Genomic DNA, 17,124 nt, shown 5'->3' on the forward strand with positions numbered 1-17,124 from the left:
GTGTGAATGCAGGTTAAGTTTACTGACTGAAACTTCACAGTGACAAAGTGATAAAGTTTAATTCACTGAGAGCTACCTACTATCCCAAAGTCCTGAGAGCTCTGCTGGTAGAGAAACTGCTCCACGGTCTCTAGGTTGTGAGTTCAAACCTTTTCCGCGCTTTTTCTCTTTTTTAACACCTTTTGAAAAAATTAAAAATTTGAATCTCTTTGAGCCTTGGTAAAGCATCTGCCATTAGACTGCAACATCTCTGGTTGTGTCCCGCTGTACCTCTGTTTCATGTCATACCTGTCCTAAAAAAAAAAAAAGAAAAAAGAAAAAAAGGCCCTTTAAGGGATTGGTCACAGCAGCTCTGCACAGGTCGGGTGTATGCAGGGGTGTTTCTGAGATTTAAAACCATTCAGGCCTTGAGGCCCAGACACACCAAACCCACATCAAAGAACTAGCTGTGACGAAGACTGAGTGCTGCATTACCACACGTCGCCTGTGTCTGAACACAACACAAAGACTACAGCTAACTGCCAACTACCAAGGTCATTCTGTGCCTGTGTGAGAGGAAATAACTCTTCATACCAGCAGACAATATTCGTCATTCAAAAAGGGAAACAGGAAGACCAAAAGATGCTAGTTAGCCAGTTAACATATTAAGAACACAACCCATTCTTGAAAGAACAGAGCATATGTACCATGCACTGGTGAACATGAGGAGGACATCAGTCAGTGCACCTAAAATAACGTGACAGTTAGCCACTGTGTACTTTATGTACTATGGCACCTAATTTATATTAAAGTTACAAAAAAAAATCCCAGTGTAAATCAGTTGATCTTCACTGAAAATAGAATAAGATTGGAGGTCCACCTGGCACCCTAAAGGGGGCCCGCAGCCTGTAAGTTTAGTATCACTGCCTTAAACCATGCATGGAGAGATAGGACAGGCTCCATCAGCAGTTGCTGACAGGTTCAGACTCCTCTGAGGCGTTTCAGCTGAAATATAAGTCACTTCACATTTTAGAAAAGTAAAAAGCATTGATCTGTTGTCCTGAAGGACAACCAAACATGTCACTGATAGCCCTTTCCCACTAAAATAGCTCTGGTTCTTGAACCAGTTCCGGTCAGGACCCTTGGAACCATAGGGCTTTCTAAAGAACCAGTCCACATTTCCACCAGTTTTGAGCAGGTGGGATACAGGCTTGTACATACACGACCTTGTAGCTCACTTCAACACCCAACTTCTTCATGTGCTTGACACTGCGTCCATAAAGATGAAGAAAAAACCTGTGGTGAGACCCATGCCCTGGTGTATTATTGCTATTTGCAAATTGAAATGTGAATGTTGCAGAGTGGAACGCAAATGGAGAAAACATAAATTGTCTGTCTGCCACAATATATACAAAGAAATTCTCACTACCTACAATAAAGCAGTGCGGGATGAGAGATGTGCCCGTTTCTCTAATATTATAACAGCCAACTCAAACAATCCCAGAATATTATTCTCAACCATAAATAGCATTCTTAATCCACCTTCAACATTGAACCTAATAGACGAGGCCTCCTCCACTACTTGCAAAGTAAAAATTATAATATCAGGCTCAACATTCAGATCATTCCAGGAACCACTAGAATCCCCCTTCAAATTATCCTTCCTACTTCAAGTATAATGACTAGCTTTGATTTAATCACAGAAGATGAACTACACAAAACTATCCTCTGCATGAAACCATCTACTTGCTCCCTTGACCCCATTCCATCTGACCTTTTCATGTCCACCTATGACCAACTGTCATTAACTACACTCCTCATCATAAATACCTCTCTACAATCTGGCATCTTCCCAAATCCCCGTAAAGCCTGATTTATGGTCCTGCGGCATACCTACGACATACCTACGTCGTTGCCGTGATGCCGTCATGAACCCTTCGAACTTCTCCGTCACTCCATTTCGTCGCGGTGCAATTCACTGCCAGAGCGGTAGAAGGCTGCATTCCTTTCCTGAATGGTTATCGTCGTCTCTAGTTGATTCTTTGTTTAGCTTCTAGCTTTTCCGGTCACAGAGAAATGAGACAGACAGACGGCTCCGTCTGTATCCGTATTGAACATTGAGCACAAATGGGCCTTAATACTGCAACATGTACATTGCAACAGAAGATGTTTAAAGATGGCGGGGATGGTGCAATCTGGAAATACGGAACCGGAAATACATTGCTACCAAGTAAACCAATCACAGCCCTCTTGGTCTGCACTGGGTCTGCGTCGCCTCGACATGTAGTTACATTTTTGGGGAGGTGCACGTCAGGCTACGCCGGGGGCTACGGCGAGCCTTCTGCGTAGCCACGTACCCTACGACGTAGCGACGTCGTTGATTTAACGCAGGACCATAAATCAGGCTTAAGACTGCAACTGTTAAACCCTTACTCAAAAAACCTAACTTGGATCCCTCCTCTCTCAATAATTACCACCCAATTTCTAATCTACCTTTCCTAAGTATGGTTTATGAGAAAGTAGTGTTCAAGCAATTAAATGAACACCTGTCAAAAAACAGTATTTGTGAAAATTTCCAATCAGGCTACAGAGAGAACCACAGCACAGAGACAGCTCTTTAAAGTCTTAAACGATCTTAGAGTAAATGCCAACAGTGGGAATATTTCTGCTCTGATCCTCCTCGACCTTAGTGCCGCATTCAACACTATTGATCAAAATCTTCTACTCAGCTGTCTTGAGGAATGGGTGGGTCCATCTGGTACAGTTCTTCACTGGTTTCACTCCTATATTTCTGATAGGGCATTTCAGGTCAGAATGTGGGAGCACATATCAGAGACAATTAATGTTGACTATGGTGTGGCCCAAGGCAGGGTCCTAGGACCTTTGTTGTTTTCAATCTATATGTTGCCATTGGGATCTTTCATCCATCAGTTTGGTGTGTCATTTCACAGCTATGCTGATGACACACAGCTGTATGTGTCTGTAAAGCCAGACGACCCAAATCCCCTGTCTAAACTTATTGACTATTTGTCAGCTGTCAATGATTGGATGAGCCAGAACTTCCTAAAACTAAATGAAGACAAGACTGAGATCCTCCTCGTTGGCCCCAAAAGTAAGAGGGACCTGGTTCTCACTAAACTGGGTCATCTAGCCACACAGACACGACCTCTAGTCAGAAACCTAAGTGTCATTCTTGATTGTGATCTAAATTTTAAAGCTCATTTTAACTCATTAACCAAAACTGCATTTTATCATTTACACAATATAGCTAAGGTACGACCTCTACTGAGCCAGCAAGATGCTGAGAAGCTTGTCCATGCTTTTGTTTCCAGTCGTCTTGACTATTGTAATGCCTTATACACTGGCCTACCTAAAACTGCAATTGCAAAATTACAGACCATTCAGAATGCTGCCAGGGTTTTAACAAAAACTAAACAGAGAGACCATATAACTCCTGTTTTACGTAACCTTCAATGGCTCCCAGTATCTTTTAGAATTGATTTTAAAATCCTTCTTCTGGTTTTTAAGGCTCTTAATGGCATTGCCCCTCAACAGATTCCCTATCACCTTATGTCCCTCCACGAACCCTGAGACCCTGCACAGCTGCTCTTTCAACTGTCCCTAATGCTATTACAAAAACCTTTGGGGATGCTTCTTTTAGCTGCTACGCCCCCAAAATATGCAACACCTTGCCTTTAATATGTGTGTATATATGGTTTTTTTTCTTGATTAATTATTGATTGATACATTTATTTATTCTACTCCTGTCTCCTTGCATGAGTGTTGTATAATTGCATGGTTTTATTTCTTTGCTGTTTGTTTCTGCAATCTGAATTGTAAAGAACTTTGTGCTGCATTTTGTGCATGAAAGGTGCTACACAAATAAAGTTCATTCATTCATTAATTCATTCATTTCAATAAAGGTCATGTCATCAGTGGAGGGCGTTGCACCAAGCACAATGAGAGTAAACAGTAGTTGCAAAAAACATGTATCACATAGATTACCTTAGAACTTTTGTCTTGTTATTATAGATATTTGTTTTTAGGGTCATTCCTACTATTCGGTGCCATTTCAGCCTGGTTTACTTTATCAAAAAAAAGGTTAAATTTTCCATGATTTTATTATTTTATCTGAATGAGGACTTATTAAACTATAAGAAAACTATATTGGTCCAGCTCAGGATATTATGGTCTTATAATTTTGACCAAATTCTTTTAATGTTACAGAGACTAAATGTCCACCCTGTTATGGGACATTCTCATCTCTGTTAATACATGTTTTGAATGCACAATGATTGTAATAGTTCCATTTTCTAAGAGTTAAAATGTCCCTTGATTTACCCTTGAAATATTTATTTTGACAAATATTCACAAACAAGTATATTCACAAAAATTTGCTTTTATTTGCAAATGATATTTGCAAAACCAACACATGCTGGAAAAACTTGTTCATCTAGCTCTCTTACGTCCACCCTGTTACTGTGCAAAACAGTAACAGGGGGGAGGGTAACAGGGAGGACATTTTATGCTTAAGTTATCCATTACTACTCATGTGATGAAAACAAGCTAGCCCTTGGTGACAGCCAAGGAAGATTTTTAACATATTTCTTAACCATATTTTCAAAATTACCACAAATGATCGGTTTCCACAATAAATAAGCATAACAGGGTGGACATGTTATGCTTTACCACATCAGTCAAGCATTCTAAAACATTGGAAAAAAGGTTGATTAAAGAGTGGTACTTACTTTGCTTCTTGTATTTAATTTTCCCTCCAAAAATGTAAGCTACTTCCTGTGTCATGTGACTAGATGAAGAATCAGGGGGCGTGTTCAGGGATTTTTGCATCAGAGTAACAGGGGGGACAGTCAACTCAGGGACACAACATATTTTTAAAATTTTAAGCAGTAAAAATGTATTAATAACAAAAAATAACATTTTGTGAGGAATATTATAAATGAGGCTATACAACAGTAATGAAAAATGTAGAATTTGTTTGATTTCTATTACTTATATTTGTACCTTAAGTTGAGCAAACGTGATTGGGGACATGGCAGTTTAGCCTACTTGTCCTAAAATTAGGGTAATTATTTTAAATTTAATTAATCCTGCTTACATATCATTGTATTCTATGGTAGAGGGCGGTTCACCATGTAAGTCAAGCTTTTAGAAATAAGTATTAGCCCATTTTTACACAAAATATGCCATACTATGTCATGGGGACTCAAATGGCACCAAATAGTAGGAATGACCCTTTACTTAAAAAACAAACATGAACTAACTATTAATGATACCACTGCACAAACTTTTTGCCTGACAGTTTCTCTCTTAATGTCTCCATTGTCGCCTTCTCCATCCTCTCTTTCCAACCTGTAAAATATGACACATCCACTGATGCCATCACATTCAGGCGCAGGAAAATCTGCTATTTTTTGCTTCCAGCTCAGAGCCAACTTTCTGGGTTGTGAACCAATTCATTTTTCATTGAAATGCTCTGAACGATTCAAAAGTATAGGTGCAGAAAATAGAATGGAACCAGTTTCATATGGTGGAAAAGAGGTATGTGAGACCTTTTGTCCAGTCAGAAGGGATTTGAAGGATGAAGGTGAAAGTTTCTGCAGCCTCAGTCTGATCTTCTTCCTCTCTCTGGATCTTCACCCCAGAGATGGTCCAATGGTGAAGAAGAGACAGGAGACCAGGAGATGTGGGTTCAAACCCTGCCTTAGGTACCACACACAGGGCATAAATCAGAGACTTAATTCCAGCCTAACAAAACTGAACATTTTTAGAGTGAATATCCTTTTGGAATTGTACAGTTGGAGCCCAGAAACTGAAAACCATATCACAACACATCTGAGGGCGGCACAGTGATGTGGTGGTTAGCACTCTCACCTCACAGCAAGAGGGTTGCTGGTTCGATCCCGGGTGTGGGAGTTTGCATGTTCTCCCCGTGTCAGCGTGGGTTCTCTCCGGGCACTCCGGCTTCCTCCCACAGTCCAAAGACACGCAGATTGGGGACTAGGTTAATTGATAACTCTAAATTGTCCGTAGGTGTGAATGTGAGCGTGAATGGTTGTCTGTCTCTATGTGTCAGCCCTGCCATAGTCTGGCGACCTGTCCAGGGTGTACCCTGACTCTCGCCCGATGTCAGCTGGGATAGGCTCCAGCCCCCCCGCGACCCTCAAGAGGATGAAGCGGTTAGAAGATGAATGAATGAATGAACACGTCTGAACATGACCTGTGCCAAGAGTGATGCCAATGAAGTGTAGTACCACTATTGAGCCATTAGATGGAGACACAGATAGTGTAATGGAAGGGTGGGGGACAACAGGATCAGAGGCAGGCTTCCTGCTGTTTCCTCCACATGCAATGCAAAGGAAAAGAAACAGGTGGAATATACTCAGAAACAGACTCATAATGACCCTCAGACATTGGATTATCCATTAGACTATTCATTAGTTTATGTTTTTCTTCCTTGGCTGCTAGTTAACTGAATTTTCTTTGTAGTGATGAGACGCAGACCGTTTGAATCTGTGGAGTCTCAGCTGTTGTATGGCATGTTTTTGCATCATGCTCATTAAGTTGCTTGGTGATGGAAATGTGTTTCAATCAGTTAAAAATGGTTATCATGAGCTTTAGTTGAGCATCTTCCCGCTAAGCGGATATGCAATAGATAGATAGATAGATAGATAGATAGAAAGAAAGAACGAACTTTATTCATTCCCGAAGGACAATTCAACAAGGTGGCTTTTTGGAAAACATGTCCTCTTAAGGTAGGTTTGCAGGATGTCCTGGTACATGAATTTGTGTTTCCTAGGACAGCAAAGGAATGACCTGCCCTAATATCTTTCTCTGAAATGGTAAGTGATTGTTGTTTTCATTAGTTGGGTTGCTTAGGTTTGGGCAAAGGGAATTAGATTGGTTAGAGTTAACTTAAGAATGTCAAGGTAAGCCAATTGGCAGCAGAGTTAAGGGGTAAGATCCCTCAAAGAGACTTTAATTGTTCAATAAAATTCACAACAGGCTTTTCACAATAAGAGACACCTTTATGAAACAGTCCTCTGAGAGTCAGTACAGGTGAGGTTTGGACCCTCAGCCTTCAGAATGTGGAGCAGTTTCTTTACCAGCCACACTCTCAGGACTTTGAAAAGTGATGTTAACTTTTCATTTAAGCTGAAGGTCCAGGGGGTTGCTCTACATTTGTGGGTCTCATATCAGGTTTCAGGGTTTTTAATGGATAAATAAATGGATAACAATTTTTTAAGGGCTTTAGTTAGTTATTCATTTATTTATTCATTCATTTTCCATAACCGCTTATCCTGTTAGGGGTCACAGGGGTTCTGGAGCTGCAGAAGCTATCCCAGCTGACACTGTGCGAAAGGCAGGGTACAGCCTGTTTTTTTTTCCTCTTGCTTTCTTATTGAAAGAGCTGCATGATTTAAGGGTTTTTCTGGAGTGACAGAAGGCAAAAAATAAATTGTACAGGAATGATTTGAACCCACAATCTTCAGACTGTAGAGTAGTTTCTCTACCAGCTGAACTCTGTGGACTCTCTAAGATAAAGTGACTCTAACAGAGAAGAGTTAAACTTTGTTAGTTTGTCAGTGTCAACAAATTTCAGTGTTTAAACTTTGTTTCTCTGCCGGTTGATGAAGTGTCTGCAGCTTCAGTCTGATCCCCTTTCCCTCTGGTTCTTCACCCTGGAGATGTTCCAGCGGTGAAGGACACCAACAGGAGACCAGGAGACATGGGTTCAAACTCGTCTCAGGTTCGCCACACATAAGTGAGTGTGATGAATGAACGTGAGAGTTGATTTCTCTGGTCGATAGATAGATAGATAGATAGATAGATAAGGCCCATTTCCACCGCAGGAACTTCGGGGTAATTTTATGGGGCCGGGGCCGTTGGTGCATGTCTCCACCGCAAGAACCACCCTCGAAGGACAGAGTTCCGGAACCTTTACGGGGGCTAAACAAGTCCCTGCCTCGGAGTAGGTACTCAGAACGGCCCCGAAAGACTCCTGGCTGGGGCTTGGGATTTACTTGGTGCTGATTGGATATACTCAAGGAGGGATGTGATGTCAACAGAAAGCAACAAAATAGCCGGCATTTTTAAAACTCAGCAGACGAAGGTTAGCTCGTTCATATAGCTTCCGCCGCCATGTAAAAACACTCACTAAATGGCCCGTGAAAAAAATATTTTTTCCAGCGGATATCTTAGTTACAACATGATTGAGCTAGCAAAGCAGTTTTGTGTTGATATGTGTGGTATGTATTCAGTTTTGGGAAATCATGATGTCTAGAAAGCATCAGTGGCTGCCGCTGACAGGGACAGCTAACAGCAGCAAAGCTAACATCAGGACGTCATCTGTTAAAAGCCTCCCGTTGTCGGATACGACATGAAACTACTCCAGTTAGCTCAATCATGTTGTAACTAAGACATCTGCTGGAAAAATATTTTTTTTCACGGGCCATTTAGTGAGTTATTACAGACACCGCTAAGGGCTAACAGCTAACGGCATCCCTACGTTGCCCCAGTAAATGGTCGCGCAACGATTACGTGACATCCAGAGCCCGTAACTTTACAGGAACCTTCCTCGTACTCCTCTCTCAGTGGAGACACGGCAGTTGAGAGGGCCAAGCAAGAGGACGTTCCTGTAGTAGTTCCTGCCCCCCAAATAGTACCAGGAACTTCTTCAGTGGAAACAGGCCTATAGATAGATAGATAGATAGATAGACAAAAATTTTCAATATACATGACAGACTGATCAATAAGACAGACTCCATATATGATTTTTAAAAAGGATTTTTAAAGAGGATTAAGTACAAAGAGGATTAGGTACACAAGAAAGCCAAAGGCTTATTTCCATTGTGGTCCTCAATTTCAGTCCAAGGTAGTAGATTGACCAAGGAAAGTGTCAAGCAAGAGTTGCGTTTGTTTTGCGTCCATTTCAGCTTGCGAATTTCTGAATTTCAACTTGCAAATTTCCATTGAGGACCAACAAGGAGGAAAAAGTGAACATGTAAGTCGAACTGAGGTCAGGAGTTCGAGCGAGCTAGATTAGCTAACTAAAACAAATATTTTTTATGCTTTCATTCTAACTATTTTCTTACTCAATGAGTGAAAAATCTGTTTTTCTACTTTAACTGGCAAAACTGATCTGATCCGGCTGATTTTCTGCTGTGGACTCAGTAGTGGGGTTAAGCTCCTGTGGACTGCCCAACAAAGTCTTGATATTTGTATTACAAAAGAAAAGGTCTGTGTTACAACCGTTCCCCAATACTTTCATCCCTGCTCTCTCTGGGCTGAAAAAATATTTCAAGGGAGCTACATAATAGAAAATAACTGGTCCAGCCACGGGGTCCGGATTTCTCTGTAGTTGTTAGTTCAAGTCCACATAGTTTAATATATTCAGCATCAGACTTGCAACTGGCCATGCCTTTGAGCTAGTTTGCTGCTGTCTCTCAGTGCCTCTCAAAGTCAAGGATGCTTCCTTGGTGGGATGTGTCATTCCAAGTCGGGTCCTACAGAGGCTAGGCAAGACTCCTTTCTAGCATTCAGTGAACACACATTGGAACAGGCTACTGAGTGCCAAAGTGTGTGTCACTAAAGAGGTCCTGCCTTTAATTCCAGCAAATTGTGTGGAAAGAATTGTGGGTGCTTTATGCCTGCTGAGGATACACACATGTATCCTTGAAAATTCCCTTAAGGAATGACTCAGTCCTTGGTAGAAGTCAAAGGAACCTTGACATTGGAACAGTCCTTTGACGGTATTCGATGATAGTTATATCATCTGTCCATTCGTCACTCACTCTACAGCAGGAAAACATGTTTCTTTCATTCTGTTCTGATATTTTGTTCTGACATTTGGGGGGGGGGGGGGGTCCTGTATTTTTTGTTGTTAAAATATTACGTTTCAACCAAGTACTCAATGGTTTTGACACTTTTCTAGCTTGTTAAAAAAAGGACATACAGTAAAAAAAAAAAAATTAAAAATCTCTCAAATTTTAGCGGTGCTGGGATTCAATTTAGGGGTGGTCTGACCCTTTGCACAAAGCATGAAATGTTTCAGAAATCTTTATTTCAGACTCTCACATGCTCATGCATATAATTTTTGGAAACCTCAACTGCCTTAAAGGACCTGATTTTTTTTAAATTTAAATGTAAGTTGGAGATCATGTAAATAAATTATGATTTGCCCTTTAGGTAAGGTAAGCGATAAACCACGTCCATGGTTGACAGGTAACAGCAAGATCAACAGGTCACCATTCACTCGACATTCAGACATTAGGGCAGACTTTCAGTGGAGAAAACCTGATGCAGTGCTATAGAGGCTGTGCTACAAACTACTAAACTTTCTACGCACTGCTGGTCTCTATTAATCACACAGGCTGAGTCCACCACTAAGTGACAACAACATTTCAGCAGGGTAACTGTGGGCTGGTAGTTAGTTTCCTTCAACACAGCTCAAACAGTCAGTGATATCAAACAAACTGCTGCCTCGAATCTGCTCTCTCACTGTTACATAATCCTGTTTAACATCACTTCACTCTGAATAGTTATGAACGCAGCGTTTGTTCTTCACTCATGTCAAACACGCTCATGTAATTGTGTGAACAGAAAGGTCAACACTTTGTCCTTCACTGTTTACACATGAATCAAAGTCAGAGCATAATATGTGTGTATGTGTGCTTTCATCAGTCCAGCTTCCTGCCTCACCAGGTAACACAGCACAGACATCATTCCTCCTTCCACTGCTCAACACTCATTATTTAACATTTTTTATTTTGCAGTTTTCACAAAATCTGGACCTGGATTTGATGGATTTAAGGAGCAGGTTGGAATTGTCTGAGCTTCCTGAAGGGGTTTTATACATACCATAAGTCCCCATGCTGCAGGAGGTGCATGCTGGCTCCACTGACGGGGAAATAAAACATCAAACAATAAAACATCTGCAGCAGGTGTTTTTCTGCTGAGGCCAACAGGATGTCCTGCTCCTGCTGCTGCTGTGTGAGTCCCAGCGGAGAGCTGCTGGACGGTAAAATAACACACACATCACACACACCTTCTGTGGGACTCAGTCATGATGTACCTTAGCAGGGATAGTGTTCCATTAACATGACTGTAACATGATTGTTAGAAAACAACATGTTGGCAGCTCTGTTTTATTATTACTGTTCCTTTATGATTAAAAAAACAAAAACAAAACTGCAGTAAAAGTTTCTAAATGTGTCAAATATTTAACTTCATTCTTTCAGTCCCGGGTAAAATCTCACAGATTGAAATCATTCCACAGATTGTCAAATCAGTTGTGATCATTAGAAATAAAACAAATTCATCCAGTGATAAATCAAACTTTGTGTATATTTTACTACATATTTTACCTCGTAGAATACATTTTAAATGCAGGGTTTTTAAAGTAGTATTTTGGAGCAGAGTACTAAAAACTCTACATTCAAGTAAAAGTACAATTACTCTCCTAAAATGACTCAAGTAACAGTTGAATGAAAATTATCATTTGAGAAACCTACTCAAGCAAATGTATAATAAATTCTTCAAAAATTATCTTTTAGAGTAGCCAGGCCTGTGCAAAACACTGAAAAAATAATACAAAAATAACCCTAACCACTTTTGATGATGTTGAATGAATACAAAGGCCAACAGACCACTAGCTACAGGATAAGTTAATGTTATTATACTTACCAACCTTACCTTGGTGACTTGCAGTGTGTCTCAAATCACATACTTCTGTTCTAACCACTTAATATTTTGAGTGCACAAGTGCGCTGAGTGCATTCACGCTGCATAGTACAGGAAAATGCAGTGTACTACTGGTGCAGTCAAAATAGACACTTCTCACCCTCAACGATCGCCATCTTTGTGACAAAGCAGAAGCTACATCACAAACTTTTCAAATCTTGACATGGTGGTTGGGGACAACAAGGAGCCTGTTAGTTATACGTGTTTTTTGCACTGTGTACCAGTAGGCTACTGTTGTTGAATAGAAGCAGTCAGTCATGTTTGTTGGGTCTGTAATTATTCAGTACTGTCAACAATAATGCGAGTACTAGCTAGCTAACTTGCTCCTAGTGACTGCAGCAATGTGGCATCAGTTTGGTTTATGTGTGGGCAGAGATAGCAGTCAAATGTTATGCTGCATCGTCCGTTTGCAATATGCTGTTTAAAAAGAAGATGATAAGGAAGAAGAGACGGTTAAAAAAAAGAAGAAGCTGTCGTCACTTTAGGTAAGTGCAAAACAGCATGCATGATTTGAGACAGCACTACCTTACTGAATTTAGTGCCACTGCAGATAGTGCACTACATTGAAGTGTACTAACGGAAGTATGCGATTTGAGACACATTCGTGGGTGAATTCACCTTCAGCTGCAGCTGTCGGTGGCTCTGTGTGTGTGTGTGTGTGTGTGTGTGTGTCTGCAGCCACTTTCACTTTCATAACGTCAGGAGGGTGTTTTTCTTCACTCGCTTAAGAAAACACCTTCAATTACACTTTATGTGTGAATAGCTCTGTCATCTGTAGCAGAGGTGCTTCTTGCATGCTCTACACTCAATCCCTGCTGTTGAAGTAGACTTGTAATGTAGTAGTGATGATCAAGGGGATTACTGTTTCAAAAATATATTTGAGAAGAGAGCAGTAGCATAGTTTAAAAAAAAACATGAAAAGCACTCATTCCTCAGAAAAAAAAAATGTATGTGTGTTGCTTGTAACAGGTTACTACCCACCCGATTATGTGCAATAACTAAATAGACAAAATATAAAGATATTGAATATGAAATAGAATAAAATAAAACCCAGTGAGAACAAAGACTAATGTTAGGACGTAATGTTATGGTATGAGATTATGATATGAAAAAAATATGGGCACAGTATGATAACTATCACAATATCACAACATCACAGATTGGAATTTTTATTATTATCAGTCAAAATGACCCTAAAACAGAAAGGTTGTTTTTGGTTGAACAAATGTTTCATTTCTATAACTGAAACTTGAAAACATTTTTTATGGAAGTATGTGCAAAAAGTCTCCCTTTTGACATAACAATGATAACCATCAGTTTTCATATCATGGTTTACCTTGAAACCAGTATAATGCTGTAGCCCTCATACTGAATACACACAGTGCAGTGATAGCAACAAACATGACACTCAACGCTGTGCATTTCTGGCATTGTGCACATTTGGTTTTTTCATATTATTTATAACATTAATTGTTAATATCTCTTATTAATAGCTCTCTTTAACACTTTATAATACTGCAGCTGCAGCATCTTATTATCAAATATATTATTTAATAATATATAACTTCAACTAGTTATTATTTTTAACATTTTTAATTCATTTTGTTTTATAGAAAATAATTATCATAAAATACAAAACAAGGAACCATTTGATGGCATTTTCTAACCAAAAACAGAAATGTCTAAATGTTTTACAAAAACAAGTCAAAAAGTATAATAATAAAAATTCAATAAAAATCTAAAATGTAATAAATTTTATATCATGTTTTTGGTGTATAATTATTTAAAGTTGTATAAATCAAACTCACAGCAGATAAAACAAAGTCATGTGTTTACTTGTTGGTCCCTGGTGTTGTCATGGAGCTGTGGGTGTGCAGGTGTGTGCAGGTCAAAGGTCATTGTGTGCACGTGTCTCCTGCAGGTGTCAGGAAGAAGGAGCGGCTCATGAGACTGCAGCAAGAGGAGGAAGAAGAGGAGAGCAGAAGGAGCATGGACATCTCTCTGCTCAGAGAACAGTACAGGTGCACCAGGGAGACACAGAAGAGACACACTCAGGTGCTCCTGTTTAGGACAGGTTAGCAGAAGCTTGTGTTTGTTTACCTGCAGAGACACGTGACTCATGCATCGTGCTGGGAAAATAAAGTTTTAGAGAGTAGAAGAAAATGTGCAAATTTGTGGTGAAAAAGTTTAGTTTAATGGAGAGAATTTTATTTATTATTTATTATTCCATTATTATATTTATTCTTTTCATAGACATTTGCATTTTGATAGAGGCATTTATGCATTTTGCATTTATTTATTTTGTGTTTATCTTTATTTCATAAACATATTTTTATGTAATACATTTTTTATTTAATAATTGTTGTTTTTTTTCATAGATGTCTTTATTTATTTAGTAGACAAATTTATTTTACAGACATAGTTATTCACTTAGTAGACCTCAATGATTTATTTCACAGACATATTTATTTTAATAATAATTATTCATTTCATACACTGTTTGTCATTTATTTATTTCATGAACATCTTAAACATCTTAATTTCATTGACCACATTTATGGATTTAATAGACATATATTTTTTTTCATAAACCTCTTTATTTATTATTTATTTTTTCACAGACATATTTATTTTTTCAAAGATGTCATTATTTATTTAGTAGACTTTTTATTTTTATTGACATATTTATTTTAGAGAGATATTTATCTACTTCACAGACATTCTTATTTATGTAACATTAACTTAAATGGCATTCCCTAAGTCCTAAATCTCTGTCTCTGTCTTTAAACGTGATCATATTTTATGAAATTCTCCCTCTCAGTATCGGAAGAACTGTCCGAGGCTGTCAGCATCATCCCTGTCCCTCAGGGTTTGACGTCACCTTGGGAACCAAACAGCAGCTCGCCACCGCCAGCTGTAACCTTTAACCCTGACCCTACAACCTGCGACCCCTGGAACGTCCAACTGGGCCTCCACCGGCACTGCTGTCCCCGTGTCACCGCACAGCAGCTCATAGCTTCCCCGGAAACAACAAACACCAACAGTTCCTCCCAGTCAGTCGAGACATAGCTGCAGACACAATTTTGTTTGTAGCATACACGATACATCCCTACAAACCATGCACACCACTAGAACAAGACAAACCCACCAACACAACAGTTATCTGAACCCTGCTTCAGTGCTACAATGTAGTGAATAAATATGAGGCTAAATGTAGCAAAAATCCACTTTATAATTCATAATACATGAAGACGTGATTCACTGTATATGTAACAAGATGTAATGTCAGCTAATAGCAAACTTGCCATTAACATAATTTACTACATAATTCTTACCCTAACCTTAACCACCTCTCCTTTAACATAATACTTCATAGCCAACATTAGCTAATAGCTAACTTACTTAGCATTAGTATAAGTAACGAGCTGTAGCCTGCCATTACCCTTATCCTAACCTTAACTGACTCTCTTTCTATGTAATACTTCATACCTAACGTTAGCATTATACATCTTTTTTTTTTTTTTTTTTTTTTACAAAACTACTTACTGTTCAAAGAAGATGTTTAGTTTTTATATACTATTCAGGTCCTTCTAATCTTAAATAGCATGGAGGAATTAAAATGCATACCAAACAAAAGCTGGGGTCTCAGGAGGTCCGGGTAAGGTTAATTAATGTATGCACCATGTGTCTCATGGATCTATGAAGTTTACATTTAACCCACAGCTGAAAAGAAAAAATAAGACAGAAGATATCTTGACTGACAGTTTCCTCCATGTTGTCTTTGTTTCACAGACATTCATCGTCTTCCTGTGAGTCTGTCAGCAGAAAACTCTTTGTGGACTTGACATCTGATTCTCCATGTAGCTCCATCTGCAGCACCAAAGAAGAAGTTCCCTCTGACACGTCAAGAGTAGACACAGAGAATATGGATCCTGTCCAACTTCATGTCTCTGGTTCACTCGACGCTGCAGAGCAACATACCAGAGATGGATCCAAAGGGGAGCGTTCTGCTGGCTCCTTCAGTGATCCTCGGGAGTTTTCAGCCACCGGCTCTGATGAAAGCTCCACCCCCGTCGCCTCCATCAGCTACTCCCCGAGCAGCTCCATCACCAGCCTGCATGAGGACTTGAAGGAGCACCAGTCTGCTGATAGAACAACCGGTAACGTCGTCCCACAGACTGGCAGCACCTCGTCCGCTTGGAGGGGCTCCAGGAAGTTTTCGGCCCCAGCCCTCAGGTTTGCCAGGCAGTTTAGTGTAGGAGGGGTGGGGTCCTCTGCCAAGGTCCACCACCCGTTTCCCAATAGGAAGGCCCCAAGGATCTCTGAGGCTGCCCGGAGGCTGGGGATGTACTCGTCCTTCTGAGAGTCTCGTCGAGTCCACGTCGAGCAGCCAGTCCGTGTTATGGTGTCCTTTTTCTCTTAAGTGTTCATTTATCATCAAAAACTAATGGGAAATAATGAAAATATGGCTGATATTAACAAATACCAGTCAATAAATGTAATTATGTTATCAGTGACAAAATTGGATTTGAGTTATGTTAATTTGCAACAGAGGCGGTCATTTCCCAGTCTGGATTCAGGCCCCATCACAGCACAGAGACTGCTCTTATAAAGGTTTTAAATGACATTCATCTCAGCAAAGATTCTTGTAAAGTATCTTTTCTTGTGTTACTGGACCTTACTGCAGGGGTGGATCTACTGGGGTGGCATAGGGTGACAGCTGCCACCGCTAAAAAATACCTTGCCACCCCACCTGCACCAAGTTTTAGACTATCTCATTTTAAAAATGTGTATACATATATATCAGGGTTTATCAGGGTTTTCCCAGTCTATCTAAGACAAGGCAGGCTGCCTGGCTGATTTTGGCCGCCGCCTTGGTTAATGCGTGTGTGTGTGTGCATGGGGGCGTTCAGATGTAGCATCTTTTGCACGCACAAACCCATTACTTTCAATGTAGATGCGCGTCATGCATGCTCACAACCCAAAGCAACGCCGTAGCGGCGCACATTCGGTGCGCTTGTAACTGGCTGAGAGAAAATATCTATAGCATAAACTTGACTTTGAGGTTAATTTTCACAGCAATTTCACTACTACTATTCCTAATTCTATTTCAAAATTTTGCTTTGCACATATTTTTTTTAATCTTTATTGCCACAATAGAAAGAGCGGGGTCAGGGAGGAGAAAGTAGACCAGAGCTTTGTAAATATCAAAAATGAAATTAAATGGCCTAGGTCTAGGCACTTTTAGATTTGCATAGTCTAAAGATTTATCATGAAATGCTCTTTAGACTACAATAATACACAAAATATATTATTATTCTCAAAATAATATTTTAGCTGGATCTTAATCAGAATATATTCAACCATTTCAACCATGAATTTTGC

General features: G+C 39.8%; 1 protein-coding gene across 1 annotated transcript; it reads left to right on the top strand.

Annotated features, from left to right (window-relative positions):
- Positions 1 to 10,852: 10,852 nt before the first annotated feature.
- Positions 10,853 to 16,914, top strand: LOC125882125 (uncharacterized). The gene is made up of 4 exons (XM_049565827.1): positions 10,853 to 11,017; positions 13,661 to 13,813; positions 14,561 to 14,792; positions 15,532 to 16,914. The coding sequence occupies exons 1-4, from the start codon at positions 10,966 to 10,968 to the stop codon at positions 16,100 to 16,102; spliced, it is 1,008 nt and encodes a 335-aa protein (XP_049421784.1). The 5' UTR covers positions 10,853 to 10,965; the 3' UTR covers positions 16,103 to 16,914.
- Positions 16,915 to 17,124: the final 210 nt, after the last annotated feature.

Source organism: Epinephelus fuscoguttatus, linkage group LG21 (assembly GCF_011397635.1).
Source record: "Epinephelus fuscoguttatus linkage group LG21, E.fuscoguttatus.final_Chr_v1".
NCBI lineage: Eukaryota > Metazoa > Chordata > Actinopteri > Perciformes > Serranidae > Epinephelus > Epinephelus fuscoguttatus.